This window comes from Myxocyprinus asiaticus, chromosome 40 (assembly GCF_019703515.2).
Source record: "Myxocyprinus asiaticus isolate MX2 ecotype Aquarium Trade chromosome 40, UBuf_Myxa_2, whole genome shotgun sequence".
Lineage (NCBI taxonomy): Eukaryota > Metazoa > Chordata > Actinopteri > Cypriniformes > Catostomidae > Myxocyprinus > Myxocyprinus asiaticus.
The window spans coordinates 25,421,230-25,442,346 of record NC_059383.1 but is presented as its reverse complement, the minus strand read 5'-3'; the positions used below and the strand labels follow the sequence as shown (position 1 = coordinate 25,442,346).

The 21,117-nt window shown below is 38.8% G+C and overlaps 1 protein-coding gene across 4 annotated transcripts in view; it reads right to left on the bottom strand.

The window, feature by feature from the left end:
- LOC127431004 (ankyrin-1-like) overlaps window positions 1-21,117 on the bottom strand; it is a 113,718-nt gene that overhangs the window by 31,622 nt on the left and 60,979 nt on the right. For 3 of the 4 annotated variants that reach the window (XM_051681174.1, XM_051681176.1, XM_051681179.1), the window contains exons 3-23: window positions 18,642-18,740; window positions 18,148-18,246; window positions 17,951-18,049; window positions 15,824-16,009; window positions 14,763-14,861; window positions 13,958-14,056; window positions 13,256-13,354; window positions 12,932-13,129; window positions 11,328-11,426; window positions 10,680-10,778; window positions 10,401-10,499; window positions 10,108-10,305; window positions 9,805-9,903; window positions 9,599-9,697; window positions 8,009-8,206; window positions 7,700-7,798; window positions 7,217-7,315; window positions 6,235-6,333; window positions 3,277-3,369; window positions 2,747-2,819; window positions 229-249 (exon numbers count right to left, since the gene is read on the bottom strand). In XM_051681174.1, coding sequence (XP_051537134.1) covers window positions 229-249; window positions 2,747-2,819; window positions 3,277-3,369; window positions 6,235-6,333; window positions 7,217-7,315; window positions 7,700-7,798; window positions 8,009-8,206; window positions 9,599-9,697; window positions 9,805-9,903; window positions 10,108-10,305; window positions 10,401-10,499; window positions 10,680-10,778; window positions 11,328-11,426; window positions 12,932-13,129; window positions 13,256-13,354; window positions 13,958-14,056; window positions 14,763-14,861; window positions 15,824-16,009; window positions 17,951-18,049; window positions 18,148-18,246; window positions 18,642-18,740 — 2,353 coding nt within the window. The remainder of the gene's footprint in view (window positions 1-228; window positions 250-2,746; window positions 2,820-3,276; window positions 3,370-6,234; window positions 6,334-7,216; window positions 7,316-7,699; window positions 7,799-8,008; window positions 8,207-9,598; window positions 9,698-9,804; window positions 9,904-10,107; window positions 10,306-10,400; window positions 10,500-10,679; window positions 10,779-11,327; window positions 11,427-12,931; window positions 13,130-13,255; window positions 13,355-13,957; window positions 14,057-14,762; window positions 14,862-15,823; window positions 16,010-17,950; window positions 18,050-18,147; window positions 18,247-18,641; window positions 18,741-21,117) is intronic. The other variant, XM_051681175.1, reaches the window with a different exon arrangement.

Below are 21,117 nucleotides of genomic sequence, written 5' to 3'. Positions count from 1 at the left end.
ATGATGGATCCACAGACACGTTACTGTCTTTAAAGGAAAAGAACGTCATGACCACATGATGAAGAGGAACTGATGCCGTAGTAACACGAAGTGACATGTTAAAACTGTAGAGTAGTTAGAGAGACTCAAGAGTCAGAGACAAAGATGAGAGTGCTTGAAATGGAGGCACAAATTTCACAAACCACTAAAAACCGGACAACCAAGCCAGAGAGAGGGAGACCCTCCTACCTAATGTTAGCTGAGCAACTCCTACAGCAGGGAGGAAGAAGGAACATTTCAGGCCATAGATTTAGAAAATAAATAAATAAACGCACTCAACAAGCCACGTGATAAGATGCACAGGTTGGCGGTCTCAGACGCGGAGGCAGCTGGGATTCGTTCTCTGCCACCCGGATTGAGGCGAATCACTACGCAACCACGAGGACTTAAAAAAAGGGCATAGGGAATTGGGCATTCCAAATTGGGTGAAAAAAATAAATAAAAAATGTATAGAGATTGCTGGGTAGATTTCCATCTGTACAGTATGTCAGGTCCTAATCTTTTAAATGAGTACATTTAAGAGATTCGATTTATTATTGTACAAATGTCTCCATTAACGAACAGACTGATTTTATGTTTGCTTGCGAGCAAATTTTAGTCTACACATCAGGGTTCCCACACTTTTTGACCAATAAAATTTACGTTAATTTTCCATGATTTTGCCAGTTGTTCTGATTATTGGATAAGGATTTTTACAAATGATTATATAGTGAAAATAATTTTTCACAAATAGCAATTTCTAGCCGATGTAATAATAATTAGAAAAAAACATACAGTAAGTTGAAAAAAATATTATTCATTATAGAAATCTAACTAGTTTCCATGACCTTTCCAGTTTCTGGAAATCCCTGTTTTAAAATTCAGCTGGACCTTTCTTCAGCCTTTGACACTGTCAACCATCAGATCTTACTCTCCACCCTCTCTTCGCTGGGCATCACAGGAACTGTGCTTGACTGGTTTAATTCCAATCTCTCAGGTAGGTCCTTCAAGGTAGCCTGGAGAGTTGAAGTGTCAAAGTCACATCAGCTACTTACTGAGGTACCTCAGGGCGCAGTGCTTGGGCCACTTCTCTTCTCTATATACACAACATCACTGGGACCCATCATTCAGGCACATGGTTTCTCTCACTTCTGCTACGCTGATGACACGCAACTCTACTTGTCTTTCCAGCCCAACGACACCACAGTGACTGCTCAAATCTCTGCCTGCCTGGCAGACATCTCGGCCTGGATGAAGGAACACCACCTGCAACTTAACCCAGCCACGACTGAACTCCTTGTCTTTCCAGCCAACTCAGTTGATGAACACAACATCACCATGCAGCTGGGTACAACTACAGTAACGCCTTCCAAAATGGTCAGAAATCTAGGGGTAACCATCGATAACAAACTAAATTTCACAGACCACCTCTCAAAGACCGCAAGATCATGTAGATTTACACTCTACAATATCAAGAAGATAAGACCCTTTCTCTCTGAACATGACACACAACTTCTTGTTCAGTCACTTGTCATAACTAGACTGGACTACTGTAACGCTCTCATTGCAGGCCTCTCTGCATGTGCAATTAGACCCCTGCAAATTATCCAGAATGCAGCAGCACATCTGGTCTTTAATCAACCAAAGAGAGCGCATGTTACACCAGTCCTTGTCTCTCTTCACTGGTTGCTGGTTGATGCATGTATCAAGTTCAAGGCTCTGATGCTGGCATACAAAACAGTCACTGGGTCTGCTCCAGCATACCTAAAATCATTTCTGCAGAGCTAGGCACCCACTAGAAGCCTGCGGTCGGCTAAGGAACGTCGCCTTGTTGTACCAACACAAAGAGGCACCAAAACACTTTCAGGGACTTTCGGCTTCATCATATCACATTGGTGGAACGATCTTCCCAACTCCATCCATGAAGCTGACTCACTCTCTGTCTTCAAAAAATGGCTAAAACACATCTTTTCCATGAGCACTTAACCAGTCACTAAAAAATAAATACGAAAAAATTTCCTTGTTGCACTTTAGTCTATTTTGAATGCTATTCTGATGCTAGTGAAACTTTGTAATATGGCACTTTTCGTACCAATGTCTCCTTAAGGTGATTCGCTTTTGTGTTCCTCTTTTGTAAGTCGCTTTGGATAAAAGCGTCTGCCAAATGAATAAATGTAAATGTAAATTTCCTGACATAACCAGCTTTTCCATGACTGTGGGAACCCTGAACCATAGTTAGAGATTATGTTCCTGAATAGATGGAAATGTATCTCTCAGAAAAAAAAGAAGAAAAAAAAACTTTTAACGATTCGAGCCAAGGAAGTTCAATGTGATTTACAAAAGTAGGATATGTTCCTGGAACAACATTACTTCCTGTCAAGCAATCTTTGCTTTCTGATTTTAAAGATATGATTACGATTAAGGTAAAGGGTATGATCTGTTGATAGGAATGTGGTTCCAGGACACAAAGGTTCCTACAGTACGTCTCTAAATTACATCAGAGGACTATGTGTAATGTGATCATTTTAATTGCTAGTTCACTTCAAATGTCACTTTTGGGATATGACCCACCAGCCATCTGTTTCTGGCCCATGTTTTTAATTTAGAGTCTAGCACCAACCTCATGCCATTGAGACTGTTAGAGCAGCTGAGAATCAGAGCTTTAATATGCCATTTGGTGCAGTATAATCCTTCAGGCTAAAGTCAGTTGGAGCCAGCAAATACTCACCTTCATCCTCAGACACGTCCAGTATTTCATCCACCGTCTCTGGGAAACTCATGCGATGCTTCTCAGTGGTGATCTGAAGGACAGGGAAGGAATATATGAACAAAACTATAGACTTGTTTAGTCCTGATGTCAGCTTGTAGGCCAACCTGTAAGTCTATTTCGCCATGGGTTCCCTCTGGAATTTCCAATGGATTTTTATTTTGTTTCAAAACAAAATGTGAAAGTCTCTTCAAGCAATGCAAACCACATTTTATCCATAAATGGAAAACCGCTATTCTAAAAAAACATTTGAAAGTCTCATGGAAGCACATGGCTTGAAAATGCTAATTCTCTTCCGGGTTTTTGATCTACAAAATGAACAGTTCTATATAGGGAAGAAATATTTAACGAATCAAAGAGGACCAGATTGACTAGCGATAAATGATGACAGCATAAAAGCCATAAATCAACCTGCTTTTGGATGAAAGTCCTGAAGATTGCAATCTTAAATTCTGGTCAGACACAATTCATAAGATGCAAACGACTCTCACCACAGATACTGATTCTTCAGTCACCAGTTTGAGCACATCAATGACAGAGATGTAGCCTAGCCGCTTAGCGATGCCCAGAGGTGATGTACCGTTCTGCCACAGATAACACACAGCCAGGTCAACAATCTCTGATAAGACACCCAAACACTGTCAACAAAAATGTCCCTAAAAATATTCTATCATTTTGGAGTAGTGAGGATTTATAAAAATCAGAGCTCTGGAGAACTGCCAACTCAAGCTTGAGAGACTGGCTTATGAATGGAAATTCATGCTTGTCAAAGCTGGTTTTTATGGTGGTTTGGTGTTTGGTCATGCTGGTGGACAAGAATAGCCATGCTGTTGACCAGAAAAACTTGGTAAACCTGGTCAGCGAACATGGACTTTTCAGTAAAGATGGTTGACCAAGGTATTCATTCTGCTTAGGCAACATTGTTGGGGACAATCCAGCACACCAGCTTCCCTTGTTAGGGACCAGTGTCCAAAACACAACATACAGTGGCCACAAAAAGCATTCAGGCACTTAAGGAATACTTAATATTTGATTTCCAGTGAATTAGATAACAAACTATAAAGTCATTTGGCATTAAATTGCATTAATTTGAAAGAAAGCTAGCACAAGCACACTTCAAGCAAAACATTTTGAAAGTTTGTTAGCATTTAAATGATAAAATAACAGATGTAGGCATACTTGTATTCAAGACAAAAAGCATTTGGACACTTTCTGGTAGTCAGACTTAGTGGAACATAGTTTATGTGATAAACCAGTGTTTCCCAACCTTTTATCTGCCACAGCACACTTTTTACGACTAAAAAATTACACGGCACACCACTATCCCACATAGGCTAACCATCGTCAATATTTTTCCTTTTCAAGAACTTGTCCATGTTTTCTGTCCGTCTTAGTAGCGTGTTTACTTGTAATGTTTGAAATTCGGCTATGCAAAAAAAAAACAACAAAAAAAGACAAGTCACATAGGTAGGCTATGCTGTGTCACAGGTGGCAAGAGCGCTAAATGGGTAATGAAAAACAACAAATTTGCTTCTTTTCTAATTTGTAGATTTGTTCTTGCAATGCCACAACAAATTACAGTGATGCAAACTCATGAGGGGCGAAAAAGGTAAGACAATCACTAGTCCACGAAATTTTTTCTGGGGATATTTGTTTTAAAGAATAAGCTAAAAGCACCAATTCCAGCTATTTTAGTGATTCAAGTTTATTCAAGTTTACAATTGTGCAGAATTAGCTGCAAAATAAAGAGTATTTTGGTGAGGCTTGCTTCTGTTTCACAAATTTGTTCAATGTTATTAATATAGGGGTTCAGTGACCCCTTCTGGGAATGTCACTAGGTGGCGACAAATGAGCATCTTATGTGCTTATTAGTGAGTCAGTGAATCATTTTGAGTCGTTCATGACCGAAATCTACCAAGAGAGTTTATGAAGTTTAAGCATTAAAAGAACAAAGCAGATCTATGGTCTTCCTTCAGTCTGAGCATTATTTTTCATCCAAAAAGACAACAGTAATAGTCTAATAATAGTGAGTTTCAATAACGTCCTTACCTTCTCCTTTATTAAAACTTGCATGGCTACAAATCTACTGACTTCAGTATAAGAATTATAAACACAAAGCAGGTCTACGGTATCATTTTCCTACAGTAGCCTATTTAAACTGCTGAGCATGGCTTTTATCAGAGAAGACCACAATAATAGACAAATAATAATAGTTTTGAGTTTCAATAATTTTCTTTCGTCATTGTAAAGCGCATTTCACATGAGTTGAGTCGAGGCGTCAACGCTCCGTTCAACGCCAGAGTCAAGCGCCGCATTGCCCTCCACATGACAAGAGATGCAGAAAGCGTCACAGAGGGGCGATTTTACGAGTTTGCCACGTAAAAAAACGGGAGGTGTGCACAATAAACATTGAAAACATGTAATTTGAAGAGAGAAAACAGAGCTTGCAGTTGCTTTGATAGCAGGATGTAATAAAAGGACTCGTTTATGTTTAGGTCTAAGCGTTTTCTTGGTGAATTTAAATTAGTTTAATAACTGGGGTCTCTGATATTCGTAAATGATAAGGTAATATTTAATTAAAAGAAATTATGAGACGTTCAATGTCTCTTCACAAATTTACACAGTTTTTAAATATTTCTTGTTGCTTAGTACTCTCAAAGACATTACTGGTGAAGCAAAAACGTGTGTGTGAAAAACACTTTGGTGTAAAGTGACGTCACTTCATAGACTTCAGTGTATTCTGCAGCGCTGACGCGAGTCATGTGAAAGACCCTTAACACGTATAAATATCAGTCACATTTGCACATTAATCATTGCTCTTCACAATCACAAAAGTGACCGATTATGGTTTCAAAACAGCGAGTTTCTCCGAAGGTGAGGAGTTTGGATCCCTAAAATTTTTTTTTTCATGCATTTATTTATTTTGTGGAATTTTATAATATTCCACGGCACACCTGACAATCTTTCATGGAACACTAGTGGTTTCCTAGTGGTTTGGAAACACTGTGATAAACTATACCTGTGGTTCCTTTGCTAGGACATCTGTGTGAACTAGAGGGGAACTGACTTCAAACACACAAAAAAGGACCTTGGGACCAGTCGGTTATAAGTCATTGCAAAAATGGCTCAGAAAATTGTTTGTTATGAGAAAAGGTCTAGCAACATTAGTTTGCATATGCCAGATGGTTTTATTTATTTTTTATCAAATGCATTGACATTCAAATATTTTTACGTGTGTCCAAATACTTTCTGAGGCCACAGTATGCAGATAACCAACCTTGCGGCTCTTTTGAAAAAGGTAATTATTGAATAGCAGCTTATTGCAGAGAACTAGCAGCATGGCTGCAGAAATTACCCACAACAAATACCGTTCTTCATCAGACATTCAAGCAGTGTATAAAATTTTTGTGGCAAGCGAAATGGTCATATTTCAAATGGGGGGTGCTCACAGTGGTGATTTCATTGGGCTGGGCTCCATGTTTCAACAGCAGAGTGACGATGTCTGTATGACCTTGCTGAGCAGCTTGATGTAAAGGTGTATATCCTGTCTGGAAAAGAAAGAAATTGGTACAGAGAAAAAAGAGTGGACTTATGATATATTTGCTTTAATAAAACCTCCTAATCAACAATAATGATCCTTGCATTTAAACTAAATGAGCAGAACGTAAAATGTTATACTACAGAATAAAACTGAGGGGGAATTCGCTAAGAATGAATTGCGGCCGGTCAAAGTGCAGGTTAAGAATTATGCAGATCAGGCCACAGCGCTAATGTGGCCACAAATTCGCTGCTGAACACAATTTGCACGCGCAATTCTGATCTTGCAGGCCAATTCTCAGTGCTATGTAACGGAGGATGCAGCAGACCACAGTGATCTGACACATCCTGCCAAGACTGTGATCCAGACAACTGAATTATTTCTTAAACATGCCGAAAGTGTGCTTGACTACATCACGCATCTGGTTATACTGTACAGTATGCCAGGTTATAACGCTCTTCTTCATTTGATCATTATTTGATAAATTACTGCTGATATGATCAATAGAAAATTTACACTAGCATCTCTTTTAAATAAAATTCATTTACCGCCTGATTTCATCTGGTGGTAATAATTTGGTGTAAATTGTGCCGGGCAATTTTTGTGAATGAAGCGCAATCTAAAATTAGCCTAATTTGCTTAGAAAGTAGGTGTGTTCGCGCAGAAAGGAATGACAATGACTTAATTAAAATACTCAAGATGCAGCACCATACAGCACTGTTTATTCCTGCTTAAATAACTATAGATTGCAGGTGGTTAGTGAGTAAGGTGCTGCTTTTTGCACTAAATACCACACGGAAAAGTGGTGCAACTGTTATGTAAATTCGCCCCTTAAAGTCCGTAAAAAGTGGCCTGTGTGCAACTAGAAGTTTATCCAGAAGTTCAGGACTTACTCTGGTCTTGCTGTTAACGTGGGCTTGCTGCTGGAGTAAGAACTTAACCATCTTTATGTTGCCATAGTGACAAGCCACATGTAAGGGTGTGTAGCCCATCTAAGAAAGAGAGAGAAAGTGATTCAAAGGAGAAAAACAGGAGAGTAAGGAACAACTAAATGGGTATCTCTCCCTGGAGGGTTCCAAATCTCACAGACGTTCAATTTCAGCTAAGATTACAATGCCTCTGGTTCCTATTTTCATTTTCGATCCAGAGGCAGAATGTTTCAGTGGGGAGAACAATGCATTATGAAAGGTTAAAGGTCACAGCTGAATTTCACTACACCTCAGAATAGCCCCAAATTAAAGAAAATGTTAAACTCTAGTTCTATTTGTCGCTTCACAAGTAAGATTTTCTACTGGCGCAGGTTTCATAGGTCTAAATTCTAGGACATTCCACAGATGGCATTGCTGAGTGTTTGTGTGTGCATTCAAGTGTCTTACCCTTGAGGCTGCATAGACTGAGGCACCTTGCTTCACCAGCATATCTGCAATGCCCACATGCCCTTCCTGAGCAACCAGGTGCAGAGGTGTCAGCCCATTCTACACACACACACACACACACACACACACACATAAAAAGGAGATTAGCACAGTATAACTGCTTATATAGCCTGTATACTCATACATGCAATAATTAAGATAAATTCAAATGTCTTTTTTACACTTTTGAATTGCTCCAACACATCTCGATTTTTCACTACTACGGAATAAATCGAATACCCATTAATCCAAGCCTAAACAGCGTGTCACCTTGTTGCCCAGGTTAACATTGGCCTGTTTGGAGATGAGCAGTGCCACTATGTCAGGTTGCCCTTCTTGTGAGGCCAGGTGAAGTGGGGTGATGCCCTGCAATGACTCTGAGTTGGCATTAGCTCCGTACTGCAGCAGGCTGCTCGCCACTTCTAGTTGGTTCTGCTTGGCTGCGATATGCAGGGCTGTATAGCCGTTCTGTCAAAAATCAGCAAACAGAGAAAGTTAGTAATCAAGATGAACCGTAAGTACCCTGGGGTTAAAGGAATAGTTCTCCCAAAAATGAAAATTCTCTCATCATTAACTCACCCTCATGCCATCCCAGATGTGTATGACTTTCTTTCTTCCGCAGAACGCAAATGAAGATTTTTAGAAGAATATCTCAGCTCTGTAGGTCCATACAATGCAAGTGTATGATGACCAGAACTCAGAAGGTTCAAAAATGCAAAGTATGCATAAAAGTAATCCATATGAGTAGTTAAATGAGTGGTTAAATGCATACCTTCTCAAGCAATATGATAGGTGTGGGTGAGAAACAGATCAATATTTAAGTCCTTTTTTACTATCAATCTCCACCTTTGACCTGCCCCATCCAATAAGTGGGTGAATGTGAAAGTGAAAGTCACTTCCACACCAGAATGTAGAAGTGAAAGTGAAAGTGTAGATTTACAGTTAAATATGTATGTGTTTTTCACCCACACTTATCATATTGCTTCAGAAGATAATGGATTTAACTACTGGAGTCTTATGGATTACATTTACATTGCCTTTTGGGCCTTTAAAGTTCTGGTCACCATTCACTTGCATTGTGAGGACCAACAGAGCTGAAATATTCTTTTAAAAACCTTTGTTTGTGTTTTGCGGAATAAAGAAAGTCCTACATATCTGGGATGGCATGAGAGTGAGTAAATGATAAGAGAATTTTCATTTTTTGGGTGAAGTACCCCTTAAAGTACCTTGGCAAACTTTAATCTGACTGGCTAACTTCAGCAACTTCCAGGAGTAAGGGCAGGGATTTTTATTAGTCTGCCTGGAAAGTCGTGTTCACAAGGTACCAGGTTGAAACGATGATGCTTTTGAGGTTCAAATAAATCAAATCTTTGACAGAGATTTTGAGTGTTTTTTGGGGGTCATCCACAAGCAGAACTGTTCATTCTGCTTTGTTTTCTGAGTTAAGTCTGTGAAAAAGTCTGTACTTATAACTTTTGAATAGAATAGAATAGAATAGAATAGAACAGAATAGAACAGAATATGCACCAAAACAAACTGTGGTTGTTTGCTTTATTGGTCAGATGTTCCCTTTCTAAGTGGGTGGTTTCTGATCCAGTATAATGTGCTATGTGGACCAAACCTTTTGCTAATCAAAGGTCTGGCTACACGAAACCAAGGCCACAATGGTGATAGCTCATGAATCACTTCTTATGAGGATCGAACCTACAATTTATTGGTTACCTGCCTAGATGTTTATAAACAACACCACACCACCTCTTGAGTGAGAAAGGAGAATGCTGATTGGCACTATAAAGGCTGCTGTCTCTGATATTAATGTTGTTTTAGTGTATTTTATGTACAGATGTGTGTGTATCTTACTCTCGCAGTGCTGTGCGGAGAGCCACCCTTGCTGACCAGCAGCTTGACTACATCAAGGTTGTTGTGATGGACGGCCACGTGCAGCGGGGTCAATCCATTCTGAAATAGGAGAAGAGAGACAAATGGCCTCAGTCAGCCACCGCTGTCTGTCATCTGATATTAGCAGAAGTTGACTGAGACATCAGATGTTCGTCTTGATGTATTACCTTTCCAGCTGCGTTAGGATTGGCCCCTCTTTCCAAAAGCAGCTCTGCCACATCTACTTTACCGTATTTACATGCTACATGAAGAGGGGTAAATCCTTTCTGTAAGACAGCAAAAATATACACACTGATGTGGGAACTCACTGAGAATGAATTGATGGCCACTGATGGCATTGTTTATTTACATGCACTATCTGCGTTGTTTTAGAACCAGAGTCACAGTTAGAGAATAAGAGGCAGGATTTTGCGCTGAAATACAGCGTGCAAAAGTGCCACAACTGTTTTGTGTAATTAGAGGAGAGGAACCTTGGTCATTTTGGTTTGCTGTGCGTTCCCGTCAAGCAGGATGCGTGTGGTCTGGGTGTGTCCCTCACGTGCGGCGATGTGCAAAGGAGTGTGACCTGCCGTGGTGGCCGAGTCTGGATTGGCCTTATGCTCTATGAGCAGCTTCACCAACTCCTTATGTCCCATTCGAGCAGCACAGTGCAAGGGCGTCTGATCATCCTGTGAAAGGAAAGAGAGACAGACAGAGAGGAAACATGAGATGAGACAAAAGCAGATAAATTAAGATGTCAAAAAAGCTTGTATCCTTGACATACCTTTGCTTTAGCATCCACCTGTGCATTGTTCTGTAACAGGAACTGAGCCACCTCGCAGTGTCCCGCCCTGGCAGCCATGTGCAGTGGGGTCTCCACTTTCTGTAACAGTACATTTAAATGCAGAAACCATAAGCATTCAGTTGTCAAAAGAAATCTCCTTTCACGATCACTATAATCGTTGCTAAAGTCATTAGTCAGCTTGTAAGGCAGAATAGCTGTGCCTTGGGGAGATGATTGTTTGGTGTCTCTGAGGTGCTGAACGGATTACACGGTTCTTACCACATTAGATGCGTTGGGTGAAGCTCCTCTCTGAAGCAGATTCTTCACTATGTTAAGATGCCCCATGAAAGCAGCCACATGAAGTGGGGTTAGACCCGACTAGAAGACAAAAGCATACATGCAATTAAACATGACTAATTGATGGTTCTGTCTTAAATACACCAACAGACCACAGCATAATAGCATTTTACAAACACATGAAACCAAAAATAGAGTTTTGTGGCTTTTAGCCCATGTCTGTTAGCTTTGAGGCCATCTCTACACAGCACTAAACAGATCTGGGCCCAATAAAATACTCTCTAGAATGGGAATGTCCCTCCCTGTAGTACGACCAGCAAACAACTAGCAAGAAGCAAATCATGGACTGTAACTAAAGCTTACTGTCTATTTAAAAAAATGTGACGAGCCCTTCGATATGTCGCACCTTCCTATAAAAATATAATATAATATAATATAATATAATATAATATACAGTAATATAATATAATGCAATGTAACGTAACGTAACATAATATAATATAATACTTTTCAAATAATCGTGAACATGTTTCTAGTGTTTCTGTTTTCTAGTGAGTCAAGCTAAAGGTGTAGTTGGTGCACTGAGAATGGCAGTTATCCATCAAAGTGACAGGCGGAGAGTAATCTGACCTCAGTCACGGCCTCCAGAGATGCTGAGTGCTTGAGCAGAAGGTCCATGGACCGCATGTGGTTCTTCTTGCAGGCAATGTGCAATGGGGTAAACCCATTCTGAAAGATAAAACAAATGAACTATTTACACAGTGTACAGTTGAATTGATTAATTAAAAGGATTAAAGGAATAGTTCACCCAAAAATGTACTCACCCTCATGCCATCCCAGATGTGTATGACTTCCTTTCTGCTGCTGAACACAAAGATTTTTAGAAGATTATCTAAGCTTTGTAGGTCCATACAATACAAGTGAATGGTGGCCAGAACTTTGAAGCACCAAAAAGCACATAAAGGCAGCATAAAACAATAATCCATATGACTCCAGTGATTAAATCTATATCTTCAGAAGCGATAAGACAGCTAAATATTTAAGTCATTTATTACTATTAATCTTCACTTTCACTTTCACATTCTTCTTCTTTTGTTTTTGATGACTCACATTCTTTGTGCATATCGCAACCTACTGGGCAGGGAGAATTTATAGTATAAAAAGGACTTAAATATTGATCTATTTCTCACCCACATCTATCATATCTCTTCTGAAGATATAGATTTAACCACTGGAGTTGTATGGATTACTTTTATGCTGCCTTTATATCCTTTTTGGAGCTTCAAAATTCTGGCCACCATTCACTTGCATTGAATGGACCTACAGAGCTGAGATATTCTCCTAAAAATCTTCATTTGTGTTTTGCAGAAGAAAGAAATGCATACACATCTGGGATGGCATAAGGGTGAGTAAATGATGAGAGAATTTTCATTTTTGGGTGAACTATTCCTTTAAGCCAATGACTACAGTACTACAGTAGATTCATTACATTATTATAATATATTAGATATAAAGCTATCTCAGATATATTAGGCAAATGCCTTAATGATTACTTCAGGACATACCATTGTAGAATACATTGAAGACGGATAGTTCACCCAAAAATTAACATTCTTTCATCATTTACTCACCCTCATGTCATTCCAAACCTGTATGACTTTCTTCCTTCTGTGGGACACAAAAAGAGACATCGGGCAGAATGTTAGGGACTAACAGCCTCAGTTAGTATTCACTTTTATTGAAACTGAGGCTGTCGGTGCATAACATTTTGTCTATTATTTTCTGTTGTGTTCCACTGAAAAAAGAAAGTCAGTGACACAATTTTTATTTTGGATGAACTAAACATTTAAAGGGATGAAAATTCTGTCATTACAGTATATACTCACCAGCATGTTGTTTCAGACCTGAATGACTTTCTCTCTTCTGTGGAATACAAATGGACTTGTTAGGCAAAATGACAGCCTCAGTCACTATTCACTTCTATTCTATGAAAAAAAAAAACATGATGCAGTGAAAGTGAATAGTGACTGAAGCTAACATCCTGCCTAACTTTTTTTGGGTGCCACGGAAGTAAGTAAGTCATACGGGTTTGGAACGACATGAGGGTGAATAAATTATAGTACCCAATTGTGAGTACCCACAATTGAACTTTTTGGGTGAACAATCCATTTAAGGCTTGGCAGAGAAATGATGAGAGATACAAGTCAGCAAAATTCAAACACAGGCGCACTAACCAGAGCCCGGGCATTTGCTTTTGCCCCCTTGTCGAGCAGCACTTTGACCATACGGTGGTGACCACAGTGTGCTGCCACATGCAGAGGGGTTAGGTGATCCATTGTGATGTCATCAATCTCTGCATTGTATTGCAGCAGCTGCCTCACGCAGTCCATATGATCGCCCTGCGCTGCCATGTGGATGGGAGATAAACCATTCTGCAGGATGGGGACACATCATTCTCAATTGATCAGTATTATTACGGCATCAATAAATCAGAGATGTCAATAGGAAGGAATAATCCATTATACTATGTGCCTGTTTTAGGAATATGGATAAGTCACCTTGGTCTTGGCCTGAAGGGGAGCGCCCTGGTCTAGCAAGATCTCCACGACATGTACATGGCCGTTTCTGGCTGCACAATGCAGCGGTGTCAACTCATCCTGCAGAAGATGGAAAGAATATGGAGGATGGAACTACTCAGTGGTTTCAATTTATCCTTAAAAGGACAGTTCACCCAAAAATGAAAATTCTCTCACCATTTACTCACCCATGTGTTGTTTCAAACCCATATGATTCTCTTTCTTCCGTGGAAAATAAAAGGAAAGCAGAATGTTAGCCTCTACACTATTATCTATACACTATAGTCACTACTCACTTACTTTGTATGAAAAAAAAATGCAATGAAAGTGAATGGAGAGTGAGGCTAACATTCTGCCTAACATCTCCTTTTGTGTTTCACTGAAGAAATAGAGTCATATGGGTTTGAAACAACACGAGGGTGAGAGAATTTTCATTTTTGGGTGAACTATGCCTTTATCGAGCTGCATTTTCTGCTATATTTTCATCATCAAAGCACACCATTAAGAGAATGTTGTCACAAAGAGAAAATACCTGATATTCCCAAGAGAAAGTAAAATGGGTCATCCTCTATGAGCTAGACTTAAATAATTTTTATTCAGCAGTCTCAGCAGTGACATTTTTCATCTTGCTTGGCACAGCAAATAGCGTTGCTGTGAGATGATGTGTTTGAATAAATACTGTACCTTAGTCTTTGCATCTATTTGAGCTCCTCTGTCCAATAGAAGTCGCACCATAATCACATTCCCTCTCCTGGAAGCGATATGTAACGGAGTGATGCCGTTCTTTAAGAGAAGAGAAGAGAGTGTGAGAAAGAGACAATTCAGGTCATCTTTTAGATATGTCTAATAAAGTAGGAGGTAGCATTTAACATGAGACTTGAACTACTGTAGTCTCTGTCTCAGATGGCACGCCCACAGACTGCCCACAACCGATTCACTGACTGACTGATGCATACTAAACAAAATATGCTGAAATTGCCAGTTCCAATATAATTGGCTGGCTTTACCTTTATAAAAGGTACCAAGTTTATAATGAGTGCTTTTGAGGAAAATCTAATCACTGGATTTACCAAAGTTTTCCAAGTTAGTGGCGTCAAACCTTTGAAAGATACTCAGAGTTATGTTTAAGGCACCTAACAGAAAGTTAACTAGATATCTACAAACCAAGCTATATTTTCTTTGTGTTTTCTGAGTTATGTCTGTGAAACTATTGGACGGACAGAAGTTCTGATCACAAAGATTTTTTCCCCTGTGTTTTCTGTACAGCAGTTCATGGAGACTGCTGTGCCATTATCCGAATGATGTTCTTTCTGCCAGTTTATTATTGTGATGCAATCTATTTCTGATAACCCCACCCCTAAAAGGCATGTAAAACAAACACACTTTACATGATGATCAGATGGTCATTTAATAAGCTGCAATGAGGACCAGACTTTATGCTGCAAGTCAACAGTCAAGCTACTGTATGTGAGACTAGAGTTGAACTGACCTTAGGCGTAAAGTTCACATTGGCTCCTCTGTTTAACAAAAGCTGTGCAACACTGAGATTCTCGTAATGGGCTGCGATGTGAAGGGGAGTAAAGCCAGTCTACAGAGAGAAAAACAGTATGATATTTCATTGATTCAGTATTTGTACATAACAGGAACACCTATGCTGATGGATCTCTAACAAAGTCTGCCCTGTTTATTTTTCATTCTAGTTTATAGTGACACATTGCAATCACTGCAATTACAAGCCAAGACTGGCTGCAATGTGAGCTCAGTGAGTCATGATGTGTAATCTTGCTCTTTCTGTGATACAGGGTAACACTTTCTATGAAGCCCTATTTCTAATTTAATGCATTATAATGCATTAAAAATACATTAAAATGCATTTGTAATGTCTTATATTATATATTATATGTTATAACGTCTCATAAATAATTGTAACTACAGTTATAATACATTATAATACTTAACCTATTCATAGTTATACCTTAAAGAATATAATGCATTATACTACAAAACACAAAATCAATAAAAAAGAAAGAGAAGAACAACACGGAGCCCTACAAGAGATGGCATGGCCCCCACAAAGCCCGGACCTCAACATCATTGAGTGAGTCTGGGATTACTTGCAACATCCGATCTGACAACAAATACCTAGGAGAATTGGTGCTGTTTTGAAGGCAAATGTTGTGACAACAAATATTGATTTAGCTTTTTTTTTGTTTTTTACTGGACTTTGTATAATGTTAATTGATAAATGAAAACTATGTATGGCATTATTTTTTAAGATATCCTCACTATGCAACATTTTTCACAAGTGTCTAAAATTCATTATACTCTAAGGTATAACTATGAATAGTTAAGTGTTATAATGCATTATAAATGTGTTTACAATTATTTATGAGAAGTTGCAACATTATAAAGTGTATTACAAGACATTGCAAATGCATTACAATGCATTTATATTGCCTTAATAATGCATTACAAATATAGGCTTCATAGAAAGTGTTACAAGATCCAGTATTTCAGGCATGCACAAACATGCAGATGCACACTAAATACCTTGCTCAGGACATCTGGATTGGGGTCATTCTGCAGCAATACAGCAGCAGTGCGTGTGTCATCATTGCGTGCTGCGATGTGTAGGGCTGGCAGGCGCACTTTGCCCTTGGTGCCATAGTTTATCAGGAGGGCAACCACGTTCTCATGGCCCTGCTGAAGTGCTACTGCCAGAGGAGTAAAACCATCCTGGGGGCAAAATCAAGAGAAAGAGTAATGTTATACTATAGTATATCAGTCAAAAGTTTGGACACACAACTGAATCTGTGTTTCTCAGGATAATAAAAAGCTTTTGATCAGACATTACACTTATATGCTTGAATTTAGTTTTACAGACAAATATAAATTGTCTCTATGTATTGATTTCTTTACAGAGCTATTTTAATTTAAAAAAATAAAATAAAAAAAAAAAATGGATGAGAAAGTAGCTAACAAGTGTCCATATATGTTTCAAGACTATTTAAAAAAGTATGCCAAGTGGCCCTTCATGAAGTGTGATGAGATAATGAATGCGCAGATCTGTAATCTAGGGCTAGGCAATGTGTGGCTATTTTGAAGAGGCTAAAATTTAAAAATGTTTTGATTTGTTTAAAGGGGTCATGACATGAAAAATCAAATTTTCCTTAATATTTTGACATTGTCATTGTACTTTAAAAACATACTGTAAATTTCAAAACAGAAAACATCCTCCTTAATAGAAAAAGAGCATTTATTTAAAAAAGCTTCAAAAATGTCTCGTTTGGAATTTGTGGAACTTGTGACATCACAAGGACCACATACATCTGCATATGACTGCCTCTTCAGCAAGACATCAACGCCTATTTTTTGTCATTGCACCCTTGGCCCCGCCTACTGGCGCTGAGTCAGACAGGTGAAGAGGAGGGAGATTGTGAGATTAATTGTTTAAGGGGACTTATACAGGACACCTTCATGTGACTATATAGATTTAAATGTTTTTCTGCATAAACATGCACTAGACGAACAGCTTTGACCATTATCATGCATCTTGCACCACTTTTAAAAGACGCAATGTCAAGTTACAACTCTAAAAAGGAGATTGTTTCTTGCTGTTTTGAAGGCATCCTGGATCGTTTTTGTAACCATCTGCGCTATTTTTAATTGTTGGTCTTTTGTAAGCTTGCACTATATGGATGTCTTTGATCATTTTGATGTGTTTCCGGTGACGTGAGCCATGTTTTAAGAGTGGTACAAGCACAACTTTTAAAAAAGCATCTCATTCTGCTGCTGCCACTAACTGAGAGTAACACATGCCTTTCTGTGTGTAAACAAACATGGAAAATGTGAGATGTCGCTCCTGTGAAGACCAGCGTATCTGCTTTGGCCTGATAAAGCCAGTTGAAACACCCAACATCACCATAGATTGCTTGTGAACCAGTCACAATATGATTAAAGCTTTGAAAAGGAGCTGATATTGAAAGATGGAGCAGTTAAAACACTACTGGACTGCAAAACCATAAGTAAAACATTTAATTCATGAATATTTCATATGTCATGACTGTTTAATAGTTTATGGTGCTGCTTTAGTGAACAGTTTAATACATTCAGATGAAATGTGTTGGATGTGGGTTATATGTTAATCCTGAAATTTAGTTTTATAAATATTGTGGTCTTGTGGAGTTTGTTCATTTTCTTCAGATTGGGTTTCAAATATGGGTGTATTGGAAGGGCTGTGCGATGTTAGCCAATCATAATAGTGGGTGTTTACATTGAAGTCTTATATGGCCAGACAGATTAAAATCGAATGTTTCAGACAAAGGGCCAGAGACAAGGTGAAAAATTATTATATATTACTAAATTAAAGCACCCCATAAATGACTGTTTTGGTGCAACAAAAAAAAAAACTTTACTAACATTATAAGTGGACCTCAGGGAAGATAATAAAATGATAAAAGTATGCCATGACCCCATTAACATTTTTGGTCACTACATTATTCTCATATGTTCATTTGCTTTACTTCATTGTTTTGATGACAAATATTCTAAAATATGTAAAATGGTCATAATAAAGAATGAAAAGCTGTGCCCAAACTTTTTGACGAGTAGTATTGGATTATTTGGATTTGTGGAATGAAAGCCTCTTGTCGATTGGTAGAGTGATGTGTCACTCACCTCTGTTGGAAGGCTCTGATTGGCTCCATGTTCAAGTAGATATTTCACCACTTCCAAGTGGTTCTCCTGTGCTGCCATGTACAGGGGACTGAAACCTTTCTGCAGAGACCATACAAAACAACACCAAAAAATAAATGTGTAAAATTAAGCAGTGAATGAGTAGGTTTCTTAATAAACGTCTTGAGGTTCAGACCAACCTGAGACTGCGCATTGACGTTGGCACCATAGTTGACCAGTTCAGCGACAACTTTCTCTTGACCGGCCAGAGCAGCAATATGAAGGGCGGTATTCCCTTTCTGCCCAAGAGGAAAACAAATTCCATTATGTAAACTAACAAAGAGAGAGAGAGGCTCTTTTTCCACTCCAACAGTATATAAGAAGGAGTAAGCCACGAAAGAAGAGATATTCAAAGCAGAGTTATAAAATGACTTTTATAAAACAGTACCAACAATAATACCAAAACACAAAAATATTCAATTAACTGATAATTTATAATTGTAATATGTAGAATAAACTAAATTTCCACCAAGTAAGCTGGTTACGGTTCACAAGCAACACAGTATAGTAATTTGGCGCATTCAAATAGAATAGGATTGTATATGTTGCCTACTATAACTGCTTTGAATGCAGCTCATCCAATTGGATTTGGGCTGATGGTGGAGTCCTGAGTAATTTACTGAACTAAATTTACCTTTGTGGTAGTCTCCAGGTCAATGCCGTGGTGCAGCAGCTCCAGCACCATCTTAACGTGGCCTTCCTTGGAAGCCAAGTGCAACCCGTTAAGTCCATTCTGTGAAAACAAGAACCACTGAAAAACTCTCTCTCAAATAACACATCCAAAGAATATCTCTTAATCTCTCCCGGTCTACCTGTCAAAAGACTTGCTGAGAGGACAACGGCCTAAAAATAACAGTGAAGCACTGAGAGATGTCTACAGATCTGTGGGACTCATTGAACAGGGTGTGAACATAGAGTGCTGTGTGCCTGAGTGAAGAAACAGACAAACAATGTTTTTTAGCAGAAGATGGTTCCTGAGAGGTGCAGGCTGATTGGAGAATGATGCACACACATGGTACAGTGTGTGCTTTTGTGGGGAGCTCAGAGCGCAGCTTGTTGCTGCCATAGGGGGCTCTGTACTGCTTGCCTGACTGGTATCCCTTTCATACTGCAGAGTCACTCATCTCTAATGAGCTCCATACTGCAGCTACACAGTGCATGTGCAGACAAGAGAAGGAGGGTGGGAGAAGGGGAGAAAGAGAGAGAATGGAGATGGAGGGGTACTTGCAGACGGTGGGGAGGAGCCTTGATGAAAACAGGCACACGTGTCCACATAGCATTGGTATTCTCTGGATGTACGTTTTTGTATTTTGGCAAATATCACGCAGTATTGACACCCATGTTCGGTGGTGTTGCACGTGTGTGGCACAGTGACACTGGGGAGAATGAACTGAGCATGCTCATAATGACGTTTATTTGCATGTGCAGTCTTGTGTTGTTTTAGCATCTAATTCACTATAAGAATTATACAAATATGGTAACGGCGCAAAAAATCTGTGCTGAATGTAATTTGCATGGTGTAATTATCCAGCTTGCAGGAACATATTGAGTGCTAGGTTGTTGAGGATGCAGCAGACTACCGTGATCTGGCATACTTTACTAGGATTGTACAGTAAAGCATCACTCCACCACTGCAATCCAGGCACCTGAATCAGCTCTTTGAAATGCAGAAAGTGCACTTGAGGGCTTAATCCGTCCCACTGTCAAGCTAGTCTAAGCTCCTCACAAAAAGAGCTGTGACAGCACAGAGACATTCGCACTGTGATATCACCATTAAACAAAGCACGGCACGGTGAAATTTGTGCTGGTTATAATGCTCTTCTTTGTCATTTGATCATCATTTGACGTATTACGGCACTTATGATCCATAGAAAATGTACACAAGCATCTATTTTGTAGGCAGATAGCACCTGGTTAAACTGAATTATGAAGTCCTTCTGCCTAGTGCATAAGATGCTGGTTTTTGCACTGAAATACGGCACATAAAAGTAGCACAACTGTTTAGTGAATTCACTCCTGGAACTTTGATGTTGCTCGGGAATACAAATGGCATTAAAATAAAAAACAATGTTTCTTTGGTTCATGTGAACAGTTTCATCAGATTTTTACATTCTAGTAGTAGTACATTATTGTAGTTATATTGCCATATTAGCTGTTAATAGATGATCAAGAAAAAATACTGGCTTAATAACATTAGAGCTTTTTATAGCCATTAGTTTGGTCACCTGTAAATTAAAGACAAATTACACTCTAGGACAAGATCATTAATTGTATAAAAATCTCATTAACAGTTACCTGCATGATCTGAGAAGGGAAGTAAAAACATGGCCAGAGCTTAAAAATAAAGGTATGCTGATTCCTGTATTTACTCTAGTCCCAAAGTATCCGGGCCGAGGGCTTAATCCGTCACACTGTCAAACTAGCTAAGCTCCTCACAAAAAGTGTTGCGACAGCACAGAGACATTCGCGCTGTGATATCACCATTAAACACAGTAAGTATATCTTCAGTTTATTTAAAGGAATAGTTCACCCATAATTCTGTCATTATTTACTCATTTCAAGAATTTCTTTTTTTCCATACATCCAAACATAATAGGTGATTAAAAAAAAAAAAAAATTTTTTATTTAAGAATATAGAAGCCACTCTTTTTATATAATGCAAGTGAAAGAGGACCTGGGATGTCAAGCTTCCAGTGTACAACAATACAAAAACAATACAAAAACAGCAGAAAGACATAAATAATAATAAAAAAATAAAAAATAAAACTAATTATACATATACAGTACGTACAGACACACACATACATACATACATACACACATACACATGGGTAGTGCAAACCTAATACAATCTGTTATGTACAGTGCAAATACAAATCTGTTATGTACAGTGCAAAAGTTTTTTTTTTTGTTTTTTTTCAGAGGAATGAAATGGCAGAAGAGGTTGGATGTGTTGGATAAATATAAAAAAGACTAAACTGTGTATTGCACATAGTTATTGCTCAATGGGGCAATTTAACTGTTCATGAGATGGATAGCCTGAGGGAAAAAAACTGTTTCTGTGCCTGACGGTTCTGGTGCTCAGAGCTCTGAAGCGTCGGCCAGAAGGC